Raw genomic sequence first — 17,300 nt, 5'->3', positions numbered from 1 at the left:
TATGCACAACTTCTATTCCCTTATTGAACTATGTTTTAAAAAAGGAAATAACCAAAATGGGGAAAATTAGCTGTAGTGTCTCTTTAACATAATACCTTTGCCAAAAACCGATACGACGTTGTTAAAGTAGAGTTCGTTTGCGGTGTAGTGGACCGTGCGTCGATTTTTGCCGCTCCCGTGGGACTCGGACCAGTGTACTCTGGCTTTTCCTAAAAATTCTAACCTGATCTCTAAAAAAAGCATATTGTATATTGATTATGCACAAAATGCTCATTCAAACAGTTTAAAGTAAAACATATTGAACAATTACACGATCACCCAAGCGGGAATTATTTTTGTACTAGTAATTGAATGGTAAATACATTCTCCGGATTTACCTCTCATTTTCATTTCAGCCTCCAGGTCCACGGTTGCCCTACCAGTGACATGTTGACCGGACCAAAATATGCCCTGGGGGTTGTCAAGGTATATCTGGAAACTCCGCAGTTTCCCCATCGCGTTAACAATCTACAAATCAGGATCTATGCAACTCAATTTTACTTCTGGGCGCAGTACAAAAATGCAGCATCTAAGAGTTCTGAATTTTCAGTACATATTGAGCTACATGTAATGTATTAACATTTTAAAAAATTGGTTTTGACAACTTTTACTATGTAAATAAAATACTGAAGTGTAAGGTATAAGCATAATATATAATCACAGGCATCTATCGTGATATATTTTTCTCATAATATAACGTCAGGTGCCTGTGTGGATAATAAGCTTATTAGAACCGTTTTAACAAGTCCTTGGACTCTCAGTAGGATGTAGCTTCAAAACAAGTTAAAATGACGCTGGTTTCAAGCGAAATATACACCAATTGCGTAGCCTAAGCTCAAAAGCCAGACAAATCTTGTTGATTTCAAAGAGCCATGACTGATGCCCTAAGTATATTAATAGACAGGCCTACATCACAATGCTGTTTGACAAAACTACCCAAAGTCCAAGCTCCTGTTAAAATGGTTCTATAAGTAATGCATGGGTACAAGATGACCTTCCCAAAATTAAGTTTTAAAAGAAGTCAACCATAGATCGAGTAAACTGCTCAGTAAACATCGCAAACACATGAGGCACACTCAAAACTTATTGATTTCAAAATTTTAAATACCATTGAATATTCATCGGTACATGTCAAACACCGCTATATACTAATATCGAAGTCAAAGATCAAAAGATCAACTTTTTACTTACACAAATTCTATGTCAAAATTAACGTTGAAGTAAACTTGTACCACTTTTTAGCGAGCAAGAGTATGTTTATTGTTAAGGGGACATTAAAAATCGTCAGTAAGATATACTCAATGAACTATATCGAGGAATTGGCATTCATGATAAGTTAGATACTTACTTGCTGTTAAAACAGTGCTTACTGTACCTCAATGTGCAGATCCAAGTCTAGTATATTTCAAACGACATTCTTATACATGTATATAGATAGTTTTCTCTTTCAGCGTATTTCGTAATAATTGCCGAAGCCGTGCATGAGGGTTTCGCAATTCGGGTCCTGATTTCCATGTCCCTATGTAGGTATTGTAGATATACGGGTAACACTGGTGCCCAATCGATCAATAAATATTTAGGCATTTAAATTTCGGCTAACAAGATTTACCTTTAACCTAAATACAGATATACATGCTAATATTCTTCGAGTGAATTAAACTCTCTCTTACAATTTTTAAATATTTTAAAACTAATACCTCGTTTATTCTTCGTGTCAAAAAAATGTTTTAATAAAAGATTTTTCAATGCAAGAAAATCTGTTAAATATGTTAATAAAATTTATTAATGTTGTATGGTCCGATTTAAATTAAAAAAAACAATTATGTTTAGCCATGTAAAAAGTGAAAAAAGTAGCGTAAAATGTCAATCTTGTAAATTAATAGGAAAAGAAGACAACTGATTAAATGAAATCAACTCTTACAAAATAAATGTTTGTAAACAAAGGCAAACTCTCGGTTCATAAACATCTGTTTCTTCTTTCAGTTTCAACTATCAAATTACCCAATACATTTGTATATTACTGGCAAAGGGTCAATATCTGTCTGTCTTTTTTGACGAAGATTTCGAATTTTAAGAAATACCAGCTTATTGTTTCTTTAATGAGAAATAGAGTTGAAAATGACCCGACCTTCGAAGATTGCATATTAATTTATATCTATGTTATCTTATAATATTTGACTAGCAGGTCAGGTATTGTTTGAAATTTAAAATAATGCGATTACATGTAATTGAATAACATATATAATAGGCCTAGTATATTTTCTTGAAGGATTTTATTTGTACATGTACTACCATAACTTTCAATGCAGTTTGAGGCAATTCCGATAAATATCTGCCTGTGTAATATTGGTCCTTGTTCTTTTCTTTAGGATGTATTGTTGTGGTGTCTACTAGCTACCGATACACCAACGAATGGGTTGTTGTTGTTGTTGTCTGTGTCCTGTTTTAAAGGATTGGACAGACGGAAGAGAGGTTTACTGGTACTGTTACGTAGAATTTCAACCGATATTTAGCAATAAACACGTCCCAGTATCATAACGCTGTCTAAGACCTAATTCAAAACGTGCATCTAGTCTCATTGTCTTGTAATTGAAAAAAAATGAAGAAAAAAATATGAAATCAATATGTTATTAAAATATGTCTCTATATTACGTTAATAGTCACTTTAATCTAAAATGCTTTATGATCCCGAGTCCATGCTCATATGTACAAATATTATTTTTAAATTTTTTGCTTCAATTTGGCCATATAAATTTTCGAAGAATTTTTTTTAAAGGAACTTTATTTACAGTTTGTTCTTAATATTTATTAACATTTCATAAATAAATAAACGCAAATAAATACTTATATCCTACTGAATTATGATAACGCTTTGTCAGTGCATTAGATATGATTTACGTGTATATATATGTGTTATCATTGATTTTGAATGATTTAAAAGTTAAACAATATTTATTATAGAATTTCTGAAAGTTTTCTTAAAGTTTGACCACAGAGTTAAATTTTCATGACACTTTATAGCTCAATATCGATTAACAAAAGCATAGTTTTCAAGTAATTTCGTTTTTATTAACTGGAAAAAGTGTCTTATTAAAAGTATTATTTATCTTTGAAAAGTATGATATTCTATTAAAGTTAAAAATCTGCGGTTTCATTAATGTTTTTTTCTAAATTGCTTGAAAATCATTAGAAGACGTATATTCGTAAGCAATAATACCAAAATACAATATGTTATTGGATATTGCACGGCGATGAACATTTATTTCATTGATCATCTCAGAAATAAAAATCTGTTTGTTATTCAAGTTGTTATTCAACGAAAATTGATGAAACCAGAGAAAAACAACAGTAATAATTAATTTTTTTTAACTTTTAATTAAATTAAAAGAATTAAATACTTCAACCGACATCAAGACTTGAAAATGTTCATTCTGGAATTGGTATTGTATGGACAAAATAATATGCAAGATTACAGAAATAACAATATCAAATTATACGCAATGATAGTTAGCTGTTTGATTCAAACAGTTCATATTTCCTGAAGCGTAATAAGGTTATCTAGTGACTTCTAATATTTCTCAAATTGTAGATTAACATTGCACCTTTGTGATAAGTTCAATATCTAATAAAATGATAGTTATAAGTGTTTTAACAGAATTATAAAACTTTATTCTAAAATAGGAACTAGTTTGAATAAAAAAATATCCATAATAGCGAAGAATAACAATATACATGAATTAAAATAAACACAATAATTGAATAGTTTCAATTCATTCAAATTATTCGTAACCACAGTAAAATAAATACATGTATTTCGAATTGAATAACATTGTACCTGCAAGAAAACAATGTATTTAAACAGTATAAGGGAATTCTTTAAAATTATAATTAATACAAAAAAAGACACCGAAAAAGAATTTTAAAAATACTTCCGTCTTATATTCAACCTCGGAAATTGCAGTCGGTCTCGCTTCTCTTGCCTCGAAAGAAGCGACAACAAACATGGGTTTTCGAAAATGTCTTGAGATATCCTTCCATCACATTTTGCTTGATTCTTCCATATTCAATAATACCTCCCGGTTCAAATGATGTTCATCCATTAATTAGTATAAAAAATAAAGATTTTTTATTTAAAACTTACAGCTTCAGCTACGGGAATTTTGCACTGAGACAGATGAAAAGTATCTGAACTATCTAAACTATCATACCCGTCTGATAATGTTCAAAAAATTATTCGAGGTGTTCCCAACGGCTTTCAGGTGATGAAAGATGCAGATTTTTTTGTTTTTAAATTTCCGAAAGAAATCTTGTTTCGTTGCTTTGAATTTTAAGGGTTAATAAAAAAGAATTTAGGTGAAAATGAAAGTATCTAAGATTTTTCCCTTTCATCGATTTCAATTGTACTTTTATGTGTATTTTATCGTCATCGTAAAATTGGGACAGACAAAACATATTTTAATTATTGTAGTATTTCATCCAATACCAAAACTTGAAAGTTTTCATATTAAAATTGGCATTTGTGGGGTTTTTTTTGCCATAAATATACCTGATGCATTCATAATTACAAATAAAACCGCAATAATATTTTTGAAGTACAATTTAATTCAAAATTACAATTTCCTGATACTAGGTTATTGCAGCATTCGGGGGTAAAGTGAAAGGTATTATTTCAAAAAGTATAACATTGCACCTAAATACACAGAAAGTCAAATACACATAGTTTGAGAATTTTATAATATATAACGTCATCTCCTTTGCCGAAAGAAATCTTGTTTCGTTGCTTTGAATTTTAAGGGTTAATAAAAAAGAATTTAGGTGAAAATGAAAGTATCTAAGATTTTTCCCTTTCATCGATTTCAATTGTACTTTTATGTGTATTTTATCGTCATCGTAAAATTGGGACAGACAAAATGTATTTTAATTATTGTAGTATTTGATCCAATACCAAAACTTGAAAGTTTTCATATTAAAATTGGCATTTGTGGGGTTTTTTTGTCATAAATATACCTGATGCATTCATAATTACAAATAAAACCGCAATAATATTTTTGAAGTACAATTTAATTCAAAATTACAATTTCCTGATACTAGGTTATTGCAGCATTCGGGGGTACAGTGAAAGGTAATATTTCAAAAAGTATAACATTGCACCTAAATACACAGAAAGTCAAATACACTTAGTTTGAGAATTCTATAATATATAACATCATCTCCTTTGCCGAGAGCCGGCAAACGCCGACTTAGGTCTATCCGGAAGTTGAAGTTCATCGTCAAGCAAACCAGTTTCCCTTTTCAGAATAAATCTACGAACGTGCTGATGAACTTCTGGTTCCGTAGATGGTGTCACGTGACTATTGCAGACCTTTGTGCGGACAAACACGGTTCCTCCAGGTTTGGGAACCTTTAGGTCAAAATTATTCTCCTGTAAAAATGAAGTAAATATGCATGAGAATAATTCCATGTATTTTAATCACTTTGTCTCTATATTATACCCTTGAACATTAAAAATATTGTCCCCAAACGCATCATTTAGAACCATTTTAACAAGACCTTGGACTTTCAGTTGGACGTAGCTATCTATTTCTTTCGTCAAAACAAGTTAAAAATGACGCGGTATCAGGTGAAATATGCAACGATTGCGTAGTTTTAGCTAAAAGCCAGACAAAGCTTGTCGATTTTAAACAGCCATTGCTGAGTGGCCTACAATGAAATACACAGGCCTACGTCATATTGCTGCTGTTTAACACAACTACCCAAAGTCCAAGGTCTTGTTAAAATGGTTCTAAGAGTTTTCGGTTCTTTCGTGTGTTATAGTTTTTATTCAAGTATGTATAATATTAAATATATTGGTAATTTAATATTATATACATGTAAAACATGTTAAGTTTCTCTATATAAATACGATACCGTTAAAAAAGAAAATAAATTGGGTTGAATCTTAAGGGAAAAGTGCGTCAAAATTAATCTGAATCTAAGAAAATTGTCTGCATTTTTAAAAAGGGGGGAGAGGACAGTGTCATTTTGTAAAAACTTTGCACTTGCACCCACCCAGTAAATTCAAAATTTACAACACGATTGCAGATCCCGCCCCTGTTTCTAAATGCTTGCTATAAGTTATCTATAAATCAAAAATTATAATCTGTCCCAAGTTATCGTTTCCACCATATCTATATAATTTTCAATATTCAGAAATACCACTGTGTCCAAATTACACTCATTCACTAAATTGAAATATGTCCAGTTATTCAGAAACAGCCAAAAAAAAAGGCAGTTGGGATTTTGCGTTGCAAATGACATGAAAAGTACCCGGGAAAATAATGTTGAAAAATATTTGCGAGGATGTGAGAGGAATCTCGAGAATCCCCAAACTGACAGAATTTTCTCTAAGTATATAAAGAGGATTCACTTGAAGGAAGAAACCTTTATATTTAGCAAACTTTTGGTTTCAGTTCTTCACTGAGGTACTTAATATGTCTATATTTCAAGAAAGTCGACAGAATTGGTGGAGACGTTAACTTGGGACTTACTATAAAAATGAATTATATCATATGCCAAGAAATTAATGTGATTTACTGATTGTATTTTAAATCATCTCGAGAACAATCTCAATACTTACATCTCTATCATCCTGAATTGAGAATCGTTTCAGAGGTAACACTTTAGGGGCGTCTTTGTTGTTCGCAGTTTTCTCTAGCTTATCACAGAAATTTTTGATTTTGTCTTCGAGTCTATTGAGATTCCCTTCGCTGGTCTCCCAGTCAAAATACGCATCGTCGTTCGGAATCGACACATCACTCGATTTACCATTCAAATACCGCATATCATTAATCAACTCTTCTCTCGCTGTTGCAGAACAAATAATCTTGGATCTGTTCTCGTGTTTCTCCCTGTGCAAACTATCCAACTGCTTGAATAAACTATCATTTTCTTTAACAGTTAAATCTTCTCTTTCGTCTTCTAGATTAGAACATTCAGTTAGGAAAACTCGAGCATTTTCTGACACGGGCCGGGCGGTTCGTTCTCTCATGAAGGACATGCTTGTGATCCCTATAGCAGTGCAGGGTCTTTGTGGGGACTCGCGTCGAGTTGTCATAGCATACTCACTGAACGGTCTGGCCATACTCATCGTGGGGCTCAGGAGCTCCTGCTCGGCATTCGCGGTCTTCAGTTGTTTCATACTTCTCGCAACCTTTCGCTTCGGTGCTTCGTACAAACTTCGCTTCTCCGATTGCGCACTGCCTTTCAACATTTTGATTCTATGCTCCATTATTTCTGCTCTTCGTATCGTCTTCTTGCGGTAGTACAGCGCATTGGGAACAAATGGTTCAATCATAGGCACCTTTCCTCTTAAATACAAGTCTATTAATTGTTCCATTAATTGTTCTTTCTCCTTGTCTAAATCAGTTATTTGTTGACGCAAATGGACATTATTCTGTGTTTTCGGTAATTTATCTTTTAACTTTTCCACGAGATTGCTTAGTAGTGGAATCTTAGATCCCTTGGTTGTGTGACAACGGCACTGTAGTTTTTGCAATGCCCTCTTGCATATTGTGATGATCGTCTGCTGATTTTTCTTTGCCACCAGACGATCGTAGTTCTTTGTGTCCAGAACCATCACCGTGGCGTTTGAGTTACAGATGACAGAACTTATACAAGATTCAAGTTCTAGGGCCATTTCAATATCACCTGTAAATTAAAGTGAGTTTAAAACACACACATGCAATTAATATAGAATTCGGTCTTCGACAAGGGTTTGACCAAGCATTGAATTAGACCAATTTTAACAAGATCGTGGACTTTCGGTAGGACATAACTATCTATTTCTTGCACCATAAAAGGTCAACAAGTGAAAAGCTGTCAATGTGACAGCAAACCGGGTTATCTTTTATGTGAACTGTATCCATATTCCATGTCAACCCGTATCCAGTGAAATGGAGTACCCTATATGCAATATTTTGCCAAAAAATGACTAAGTTCAAAAGCTAGTATTTTTTTCATAAATAATCAGAAATCAAAATCCTAGCAATATGCACACCTCTAATATATGTACAATTAATCTGCAAAAGAACAATTTCCTATCTTGAAAACTGTAGGAGGAGTTATCCGTACAATGAGGGTACCCTATATGCAATATTTTGCCAAATAATGACTAAGTTAAAAAGCTGGTATTTTTTTCATAAATAATCAGAAATCAAAATTCTAGCAATATGCGCACCTCTGATATATGTAGAATTGATCTGCAAAAGAACAACTTCCTATCTTGAGAACTGTAGGAGGAATTAACCGTACAATGAGGGTACCCTATATGCAATATTTTGCCAAAAAATGACTAAGTTAAAAGCTAGTATTTTTTTCATAAATAATCAGAAATCAAAATCCTAGCAATATGCACACCTCTAAGATAAGTACAATTAATCTGCAAAAGAACAATTTCCTATCTTGAGAACTGTAGGAGGAGTTATCCGTACAATGAGGGTACCCTATATGCAATATTTTGCCAAAAAATGACGAAGTTCAAAAGCTGGTATTTTTCCGATAAATTATCAGAAATCAAAATCCTAGCAATTTGCACACCTCTGATATATGTACAATTGATCTGCAAAAGAACAACTTCCTATCTTGAAAACTGTAGGAGGAGTTATCCGTACAATGAAGGTACCCTTTTGGCACCCGGTTAAAAATGACGCCGGTTTCAAGTCAAGTATGCATAAATTGCGTAGTCTTAGCTCAAAAGCCAAAACTAATCTTGTTGATTTCAAACAGCCATGGCTGAATAAGTGGCCAGCAATGAAATAGACTGGTCTACGTCACATTGCTGTTTGACATAACTACCCAAAGTCCAAACTCTTGTTAAAATAGTTCTAGAAATGTAATACTAATTCTCACCTATGACGTCATGTCTTTCCACACAACAAAGTTCAACTGACATGTTGCGTTGGCGTTTCTCTGCAGCAACGTAACCGTCTCGTCTGCGCACGCGCACCTGCTTCTGAAGAACATCTCGTTCGACCTCTCCTTTAGATCTTATATGACTTGTTCTATTATAAAAACGCAAATAATTGAAATGTTTGAATTGAATTCGCTGAAATATCAAAATATACTACATACATATAGTACCGATAATTCGTCATAATTAGAGTACGAAAATATTTTCCTTTTACACGTACCTGTTGAGTTGGTTTTGTATTGGTACATTATTTTGACTGAGCATGATTGGGAATTGACTAGAATGTTGCGTTGGGTTCATCACAATTTTCGCCTGGCCTCTAAAAAAAAAGAGGAAAAATAAATATGTTTTGAAACTGAATAGAGAAGGAGTACTTTATAATCATTCTTTCGACTGTTTTAATATAAATATGTTAAATGTGTTTTAACATACTGAATTATGAAGAGCAACCCCGGGGGTGGGTCCCCTTGTCTGACGATTGTAGACCCGTAATGATAGACTTCTTTTCTCAAACTCATCTCCAACAGTTTCTTAAATTTCGGTGACCAGTTACTAAAGAACGGACACTTTTTGATAAAATCCTGTCTTTCACGGTATTCCTCTTCTTGTTTGGCCTAGAATTAAAGCATTCATAACCTTATTTGAAGTTTCAAAATCGTAAAAAGGAACTTTTTTAAACCAACGGATCTTGTTCTTTCCGCTTATAACGGAATTGCGCGACTCCTAAGGAAAAATAGAGCATTGTTGGGGTGACACCGCATTAACCTCACGGGTACACCGTTCTTTTCAAAGGGAACAGAACACAGACGCCTGTACCTTCATGGATCTGTTGAACAGCTCTCGGCTGATGACCAGCAGGTCGGTTTCCTCGTCTGCTATGACTGTTGCGTTACGAACGGAGTCCTCTGACATCAGCGCCACCTCGCCAAAACTCTTTCCTTCCTCTATAGAAAAATTAGTGGCATCAAAAATCATTCATAGAAAATCCAGGAGGCTCTTTTTGTTAAACAAATTATGATTGTTTTTCGTTTGAAGTTAAAGCTTTCTTTGTACAAAAGTTGTTACTACATTTTTACCAAACAACTCTATCAAATAAGGTGCCACAGAGCAATATTTTCGTAAAGATATGAATTCATGAAATTGTTAGATATAAAACGGAACTGTAAAAAAAAAATCAAATTGAACAAAGATCGAACTCAACAATTTTCGGGGTTATTTTCTTTTTCAAAGTCTCAAATATACATGTATTTGCTACGAATCATCAAGTGAAGGTAGGGTATACTCAGACTGGCTATCTGGTATGGGAGAATGTGAAGCAAAAAGAGATAGTGAAAGCCTCAATAACCCTTAGATAAACAATTAATTGTTTCCGCACACATATACATTTAAAGAAAGAAAGATTGATTACTTTAAAACACAATATCTTTCCTTCGATCCTATCAATGTTTGTTTTGACTATTGGTATTGGGGAAAAAATAAAATGAAAGTCTTACCATAGTGGATGATGAACTTTCCAAACTTGGATCGATCGACCGCTTTCATGACGCCTCCTTGCTTGGGTCTGTCACGTTTGTTTTTACAATTATCGTCTGCTTCGTTTTCTCCGTCCTCCGTTTGGTCGTCCATTACTGAGGAATCTATCGTCTGATTGGTGTCGTCTGCTACTGCTGATGCGTCATCGTCCGATTTCTGGGTATCGATGAGAACAGAAGTTTTCCCAGTCAGCATGATGAAAAAACTACAACGAAAGAGATATTATGTGGCAATTCCTCTTCAAATGACAAGATCCAATCTTTCTTCACATTTTGTCCAAAACCGTTTCTAACATTCAAAGTTACAAATCCCATGAATGTCAAATGAAGTTTTTTTTTGCAAGCAATAAAGTTCTTACCACCCCACGAAAGATTCAAACAAGGTATACTTACGAAGATCTTCACTCAATCCTTTAACTAAGATTCAAATTCCATTACCCATTTTGTTAAAATAAGAAGTAAAGATGATTTAACAGTAGATTGTGGTTGTATTAAAAGTATTGTCCGCAAAAGTAAACAAATTATTTTCCTTGATTGAACGTATTTTAAAGTAAATCCTAACGGAAGCGCGCCCCGGTGTGATAAATATGGATAACAATTGTCACAGAACAGCGGGTTTTCGCGATACAATTTCTGATAACTATATTGAAAACATTTGTCAAAGAAATGAAACGATACAATTCCTTTTGGTTGAAGCATTAGCAGCATTGCCTCGTGTTATTACTTCAGAAACGACACGCACATTTTTTTTTTCTACTGTACTGTATTCAAATATTGAATCAATATGAATTATTGTCGTATCGAGTGAATAATTTGATAACGATAAGAAAATAAAATCCGAGTTCTATGAAAACAGACGTCACTTATCTGTATCTTGAAGAGGTTTTTATAACCTCAATAAGTGTTCTACAGACAGTTGTATGCTTTCAATTAGGTTTTTGTATTGATACATTCAACCATTTTGATCATTACGTTTTTAAACGATCTTGAAGAAATGCACTGAGTTAATTGTCGACAATACATTTTCAGTACAGATAGATATTTTATGTATGAGAAGCAACTTTAGAGAGGTCGGGAAGAGCAAAAATTAAGAAAAGTTGTAAAGTTGGAATCTTTCCATGACCAATTTATTTAATGAATATTTGTCAAAAATGATCAACTAGCATTAATTAAATTTTGTCAAAATGATGTAGGAGATAAAAAATATTTAACTCGCATGTCAACATATCAGTTGTATGTCAACTTAGTGGTTATTCGCAGAGTTGTAGAAATATAGTTGCATATTGACATGATCTGTAATTTAAAATTCAACCTGCATGCGACCGGGGGAGGGGGGTGGGGCAGAAATTGCTGGCACAGCTACTTAAGCTTGTGCACATACTGTTATCAAGAACATTTCTGTTGTATTTTGAATTTTAAGCCTATCTATTGACAGATCATACACCCATGTAAACATTGCAGTGTATATTCATATGACGGTTTGACAATGAACAAATTACCAAAAAAACCCAACCATTCTCAGGGGAGAATTAAATCAACCCTCCTTTTTCTCAACTAACAATGAAAGGTTAAATTTTGGGAGGGTGTAAAAAGGTACCTGAGTTTTTTTTGTTTTTTTTTGTTGTTATTTTTTTTTGGGGGGGGGGGGGTTTGTGTGTATTTCATTCACATATATTCCTTTATTTTTTTGTTGGTTATTCGTTTTCTTTTTTCTTTATCCTTTTTTAGGGGGTGGTCCTTGTTTCTTTCTTTCTTTCTATTTTCATTTCGTCTGAGATCATTTTTATACTAAGTGCATTACATGAAAAGTCAAATAGTTAAGACGAACAAAACAGTCTTCCAATGTTAGTAAAAGTTTACCTATTTCCCTTTTCACCCTGTGCAATGATAACATCGTCTTTGAAAGCTTTCATGTAGGCACAGTTTCGTATTACATCTGTCAAAACACCTACAATGTAGAAAAAAATTATCAAATATTTATCCTAGTAAAACGTTGCATTTCTTTGAAGTGACAGGTAATTTTGGTTGCTCTCTCTCTCTCTCTCTCTCTCTCTCTCTCTCTCTCTCTCTCTCTCTCTCTCTGATTTAACTGACATATTGATAATTATTTCAATTGCTTCAATTGCGTCGTGCATTAACACAGCATTAACGTGTTCAATGAAAACCTAAAGCATAAGAATTTAATCATAACACTAAAACTTTCTCCAACGAAAAAGTTATGTCCTTAAACTTGTCAAAAGTCAGGTCCTTTTTTGTTTGACGTGCACTAAAAAAGGTGTAAAACTAACAGAATGGTCGGTATCCTGTCATATATTTTTCGATTATGCAAATCGATTCCTTACTTATACATGTGTTACATTAAAAGTTTAAAATCGAAGATTTCTAAACTTATCTATAACAGTGTTCAAATAAAATCAATGTGAAAGTTGTTGATATTATGTTATAAATATATCGGGCTCCATTTAAATTAGGAGAGGCTATTGATTGAGGGATTAAATAGGAAGAAAAAAAAACAAGGGTCTTTGTCCAAGTCCCAATCCATGTGGCTAGATATGAATGGGGAGGCAGAGGAAAATTAACACGTGTAACTTCACAACAATGGGAAATCAACATCGTTAGAACTATTCGGCTTTGTTGTAAATTTACTCGCTAGATTAAAATCAAACACAGTCTCACACAAGTCCATTGATACTTAGAGGAGGGCATTAGATGCAGTTAATATTTGAGAACGTTTAAAAAGCTCTTGATAGCGCGTTCGAGTGTGATACCGTTCTTTTGTGTGAAACTTGAATGTTGCTGATGACCAATATATGGAAAATATTGATGCAAACATGTCAGACTGCAAATTTCTTTATGAACCAAGGACCCCCGTAATGAAACAGGCAGGACGAGCTTTGCTTCTTTCATTGGTAATTTGTCATAATTCGTCGGTTGTCCCAATACATTCTTTAGAAATGTATAATTCAATACCAGTAGTACAGATTATTAATCGCGAGTTTCACCGGCAAAGGTCACGCAATTTGCGTAATACATTGGTCTTTTAATCGTTACAAATGAACTCCTTGCCAATCAAGTGACTCATTTACAAGACATAATTACATGTACACTTAAAGACTGAATCCTGGCGGGAGAATTATTTTCTTTCCATTTTTCAAGAATCATTTTCTTTAATAATAAGTATTCACTTAATGACAAGGCTATTCTTTTGGTGTCAGATTTTAATCCGAATTAAAGTCCAGAAATAATTTTTGAAATGGATATTTTGACATGGTATTCATTTCTTGAACAAACATTTATCGGAGATTGAAAGTACATTTGTACATATTTGAAATAAAGGTGCGATAACTAAATATAATGGAAATACATTGGTTTTTCGGATTTCTCTGTAATGTATCACATTACAAATAAGTAGTAGAATTTAAAGTTTGAACAGTGATAATAACTTGTGTTAATTTCATACTCATTTTATATTACATGTAAAAAGCTTTTTAAATTGATATAAGAAAGAGACAAGCTTTCTAAAATCGCTCCAAGGAATGAAAAATGGTTTTCACATGTACTACATATAATGTCTATATCATTATCATCATTCTGTCTAGTTGCTAAAAAAGAAAATATCTCTCTCTCTCTCTCTCTCTCTCTCTCTCTCTCTCTCTGTATACTAACTTTTGTCTAGATCTGTAAACAGTTCGCTCTTTTTCCGAAGCCATGGCAAAACCATCTGAATTTCTGCATCTCTTCGTTCTGATGGAGACTTTGAAATTATTTTCACTACTCTCTGTTGCATGAGCGCCATCTTAACTTGTCTTCACGGAATTCTTCGACTGCCAATATTGAACCACTCTTAACAAATTATCCGGGTCATTTTGGACCGTAAAAATTGCATAATGATTTCTTTAAAAGTGAACAAACTCGTCCATTAAAGTTTAAGGAATCCTTTAGTTTAAATTGATCATCGACAAACACCACTCATTAAACAATCATTCCGCTTCAAATATACGTAAACATATCAACCAATAGTTCGTAACAGCCATCACTTGAATAAAGGAAGAAACCCAAGTTGTTGCGCAGATCTCTTGAAGTTTCACAACACGATGTTTTCGAAAAAGTAAAAAAAAAAATAATATAACCTTCGGAAGATTTGACGTCAAGATCTTGACAGGCAGAAAAACAAGACTTCTCCTTTGAGTTTATCCAAAACTTCTGGGTAGGGTACTTTTCCTTTTGAAAATCAAATTTTTACAAGAAGAAAAATTATCCGAAGCACAAACATAGCACGTGCAGGTTTTAATTCTGGTCCTTGTTTGCTGTATACTAAACACGTCAAATAAAGACGGAAGCGTGTTTGGTCAGCAATGTAGAACCCGTCTTGTCTTAGTACACATAACTATGTACATAGGATTTAATGATCCACAACTTTCAAGTGTTCGATACATAAGTTCTATAGACTATTATTAAAAGCAAGTTCCAGTCTCGGAAGAAGCAGACTTTTTTTTTTATTTAAAGGTTGCTGCCATCCTCCGCGCGCTAATTTTAGCTTAATCTTTCAATCGGGGCCTTTAAAACCTTCTATTGTGTAAATGAAGAAAATTGAAGAACGATTCTGTTATGGTTACATTTCAAAGCTCAAAGGAAAATGTATGATCGCGACAATAAATATTGGTTTCTCACTACTATATCGTAATGAGTGTTTGTATTTGCGGGTACAAGCAATAGCGCTAAGACTTTTCTATGCCGCGGATTATTTTCCTTAAATTGGGCAGAAAACGCTCATGTAATTGAAACAAAATTAACAAAACTGTTTTTCTTTTTTCCCAAGTGCAAAGTTAACTTACAAAAGGTTTAAAAATGCAATTAAAAGAGAAATGCGAGATGTTCATTTGGAATTAATTGCACTAGGGGAGGAACTTTCTGACAAAGTAATTCGCTAACCTGTCTGTCAACGACTTTTCTGAAACTTAATTCAGATTTGAAAACCTTTCATGAAATAGACACGTAACAGGAAAATATGTCATTCTAAACGCGATACTTAACTGGTTATTAGTCTATTAACACCCCCCCCCTTCCCCGAAAATCTTCATCGGTCATCTCCAAGAGATTCAATGATGTAACAAAACGTACACGTACTCCTGCTAAGTAGATATATTCTAAGTATGTACATATAAGTATATGCAAGATGCAGAAAAACTGTGGTTTCATGATTCGCTGAGCACCGATTTTTGTGGATTCCATTGTTCAGTCCATCCATGGACAAAATTTTCATTCGTTGATTATACTGATTTTTCGCCCAAACTTTAAAGCATACTCAAAACTGTAATATCATAACTTTACTCAATCAATGGAAATTGTTTCCCCAAAAAACTCAATGAAACCACGGGATGGTCTCCTACTCATTGCAAAGGAGCCTTTGATGTATTACAGAAATTGCCAGCGTGTTCATAGATCCTACAGTATGTTGCTATATCCGTCAATCATGTGCGTTTTGGGGTACCTTTAAAAGGTCTAAAGTATATCTTTGTACAAGCGTACCGTAAGTGCCCTCGGTGTGTCAAAAAGACCTTTGACATGCTGCAAGGACAAAATAAGGTCTTACAAGGGTACCTTTATTTGTCAATATGATCTTTATAGTAAATAAAACTAAAGCTTTCACGGTTTACCTAAGTCATTCAATGTGTTATAGAGACCACTTTGCCACGGAGGCCATCAGTCTGTCACAGTGACAAAAGAATGTGATGGCAATTTCTGTGTGTATTTAAGAAACGTACATGTACATGTGTGTCACTGTTATACTTACTGTGAAACAGTAACTATGTCATCCACTGTGTAACAATAATAACTATGTGTTACAGTAACTTCATTGTGTCACTGGCAATGACTTTCAGCATAGTATAAAAGTAATCAATGTCTGTATGTAACTATGACATTTAGTGTGAAACAGTGACTTCAATGTGTCTCCACGTGTCAATGTGACTTGAAGTGTGTTACAGTAACTATGACATTCAATGTGTAACAGTAACATCATAACATCACTATGACTTTCAGAATATAACATTAATACCTGAGTGTCACTCTGACATTTAGTGTGTAATAATAAGTGTGTTACCATAACTTTCAACATGCTACAGTAAAGTTACTAGCTACTGATTTAGTGTGTAACAGTAACTTCAGTGTCACTATGACTATCACTCAGTGTGTAATAGCTTGTGTGTGTCAGTGTGAATTTCAGTGTGTAGCAATAACTTGGTTTATACTGAAGTTACTGCTGAAAGTTGATATGACATACAGTAACTATAATATTCACTGTGTAAAATTAACTTCCATACATGTATATCACCATAATATTTAGTGTGTAAGTTTTTTTATAGTCTGTTTTATCACTATAAGATTCAGTGTTTACTAGTTACTTTAGTATGCCATTATGATATTCAGTGTGTAATAGGAATTTCTGTGTCACTGACATTCAATACATAAAATTAACTTAAGTGTGTCACTATAACATTCAATAAGTAGCAGTAATTTCTGTGTCACTGACGTTCCATGTATAACATTAACTTCAGTGTGTCACTTTGACATTTATTGTGTAAGCGTAAATTCTTTGTCACTCATATTCTTTGTATAACATTAACATCAGTGTGTCACTTTGTGTCACTGATAACATTAATTAACATTAATTAACACTAATAACATTAATTTCAGCATGTCACTATAAAGTTTAAGTTTGTAAAAGTTATTTCTGTGTCACTGACATTCAGTGGATAACATTAACTTCAGTGTGTCAATAT

General features: G+C 33.5%; 1 protein-coding gene across 1 annotated transcript in view; it reads right to left on the bottom strand.

Annotated features, from left to right (window-relative positions):
* Positions 1-14,754, bottom strand: part of LOC128176837 (uncharacterized) — a gene marked incomplete at its 5' end in the record, with an annotated part of 41,630 nt that extends 26,876 nt beyond the window's left edge. The window contains 11 exons of the mRNA XM_052843385.1: positions 96-230; positions 378-507; positions 5,351-5,461; positions 6,656-7,725; positions 8,926-9,077; positions 9,207-9,305; positions 9,419-9,600; positions 9,803-9,930; positions 10,480-10,724; positions 12,379-12,466; positions 14,649-14,754. Of these exons, the coding sequence (XP_052699345.1) occupies positions 96-230; positions 378-507; positions 5,351-5,461; positions 6,656-7,725; positions 8,926-9,077; positions 9,207-9,305; positions 9,419-9,600; positions 9,803-9,930; positions 10,480-10,724; positions 12,379-12,466; positions 14,649-14,754 (2,446 nt within the window). The remainder of the gene's footprint in view (positions 1-95; positions 231-377; positions 508-5,350; positions 5,462-6,655; positions 7,726-8,925; positions 9,078-9,206; positions 9,306-9,418; positions 9,601-9,802; positions 9,931-10,479; positions 10,725-12,378; positions 12,467-14,648) is intronic.
* Positions 14,755-17,300: the final 2,546 nt, after the last annotated feature.

Source organism: Crassostrea angulata, chromosome 3 (genome assembly GCF_025612915.1).
Source record: "Crassostrea angulata isolate pt1a10 chromosome 3, ASM2561291v2, whole genome shotgun sequence".
NCBI classification, from domain to species: domain Eukaryota; kingdom Metazoa; phylum Mollusca; class Bivalvia; order Ostreida; family Ostreidae; genus Magallana; species Magallana angulata.
The sequence above is the reverse complement of the archived record's forward strand: the minus strand, read 5'-3'. Positions and strand labels throughout refer to the sequence as shown.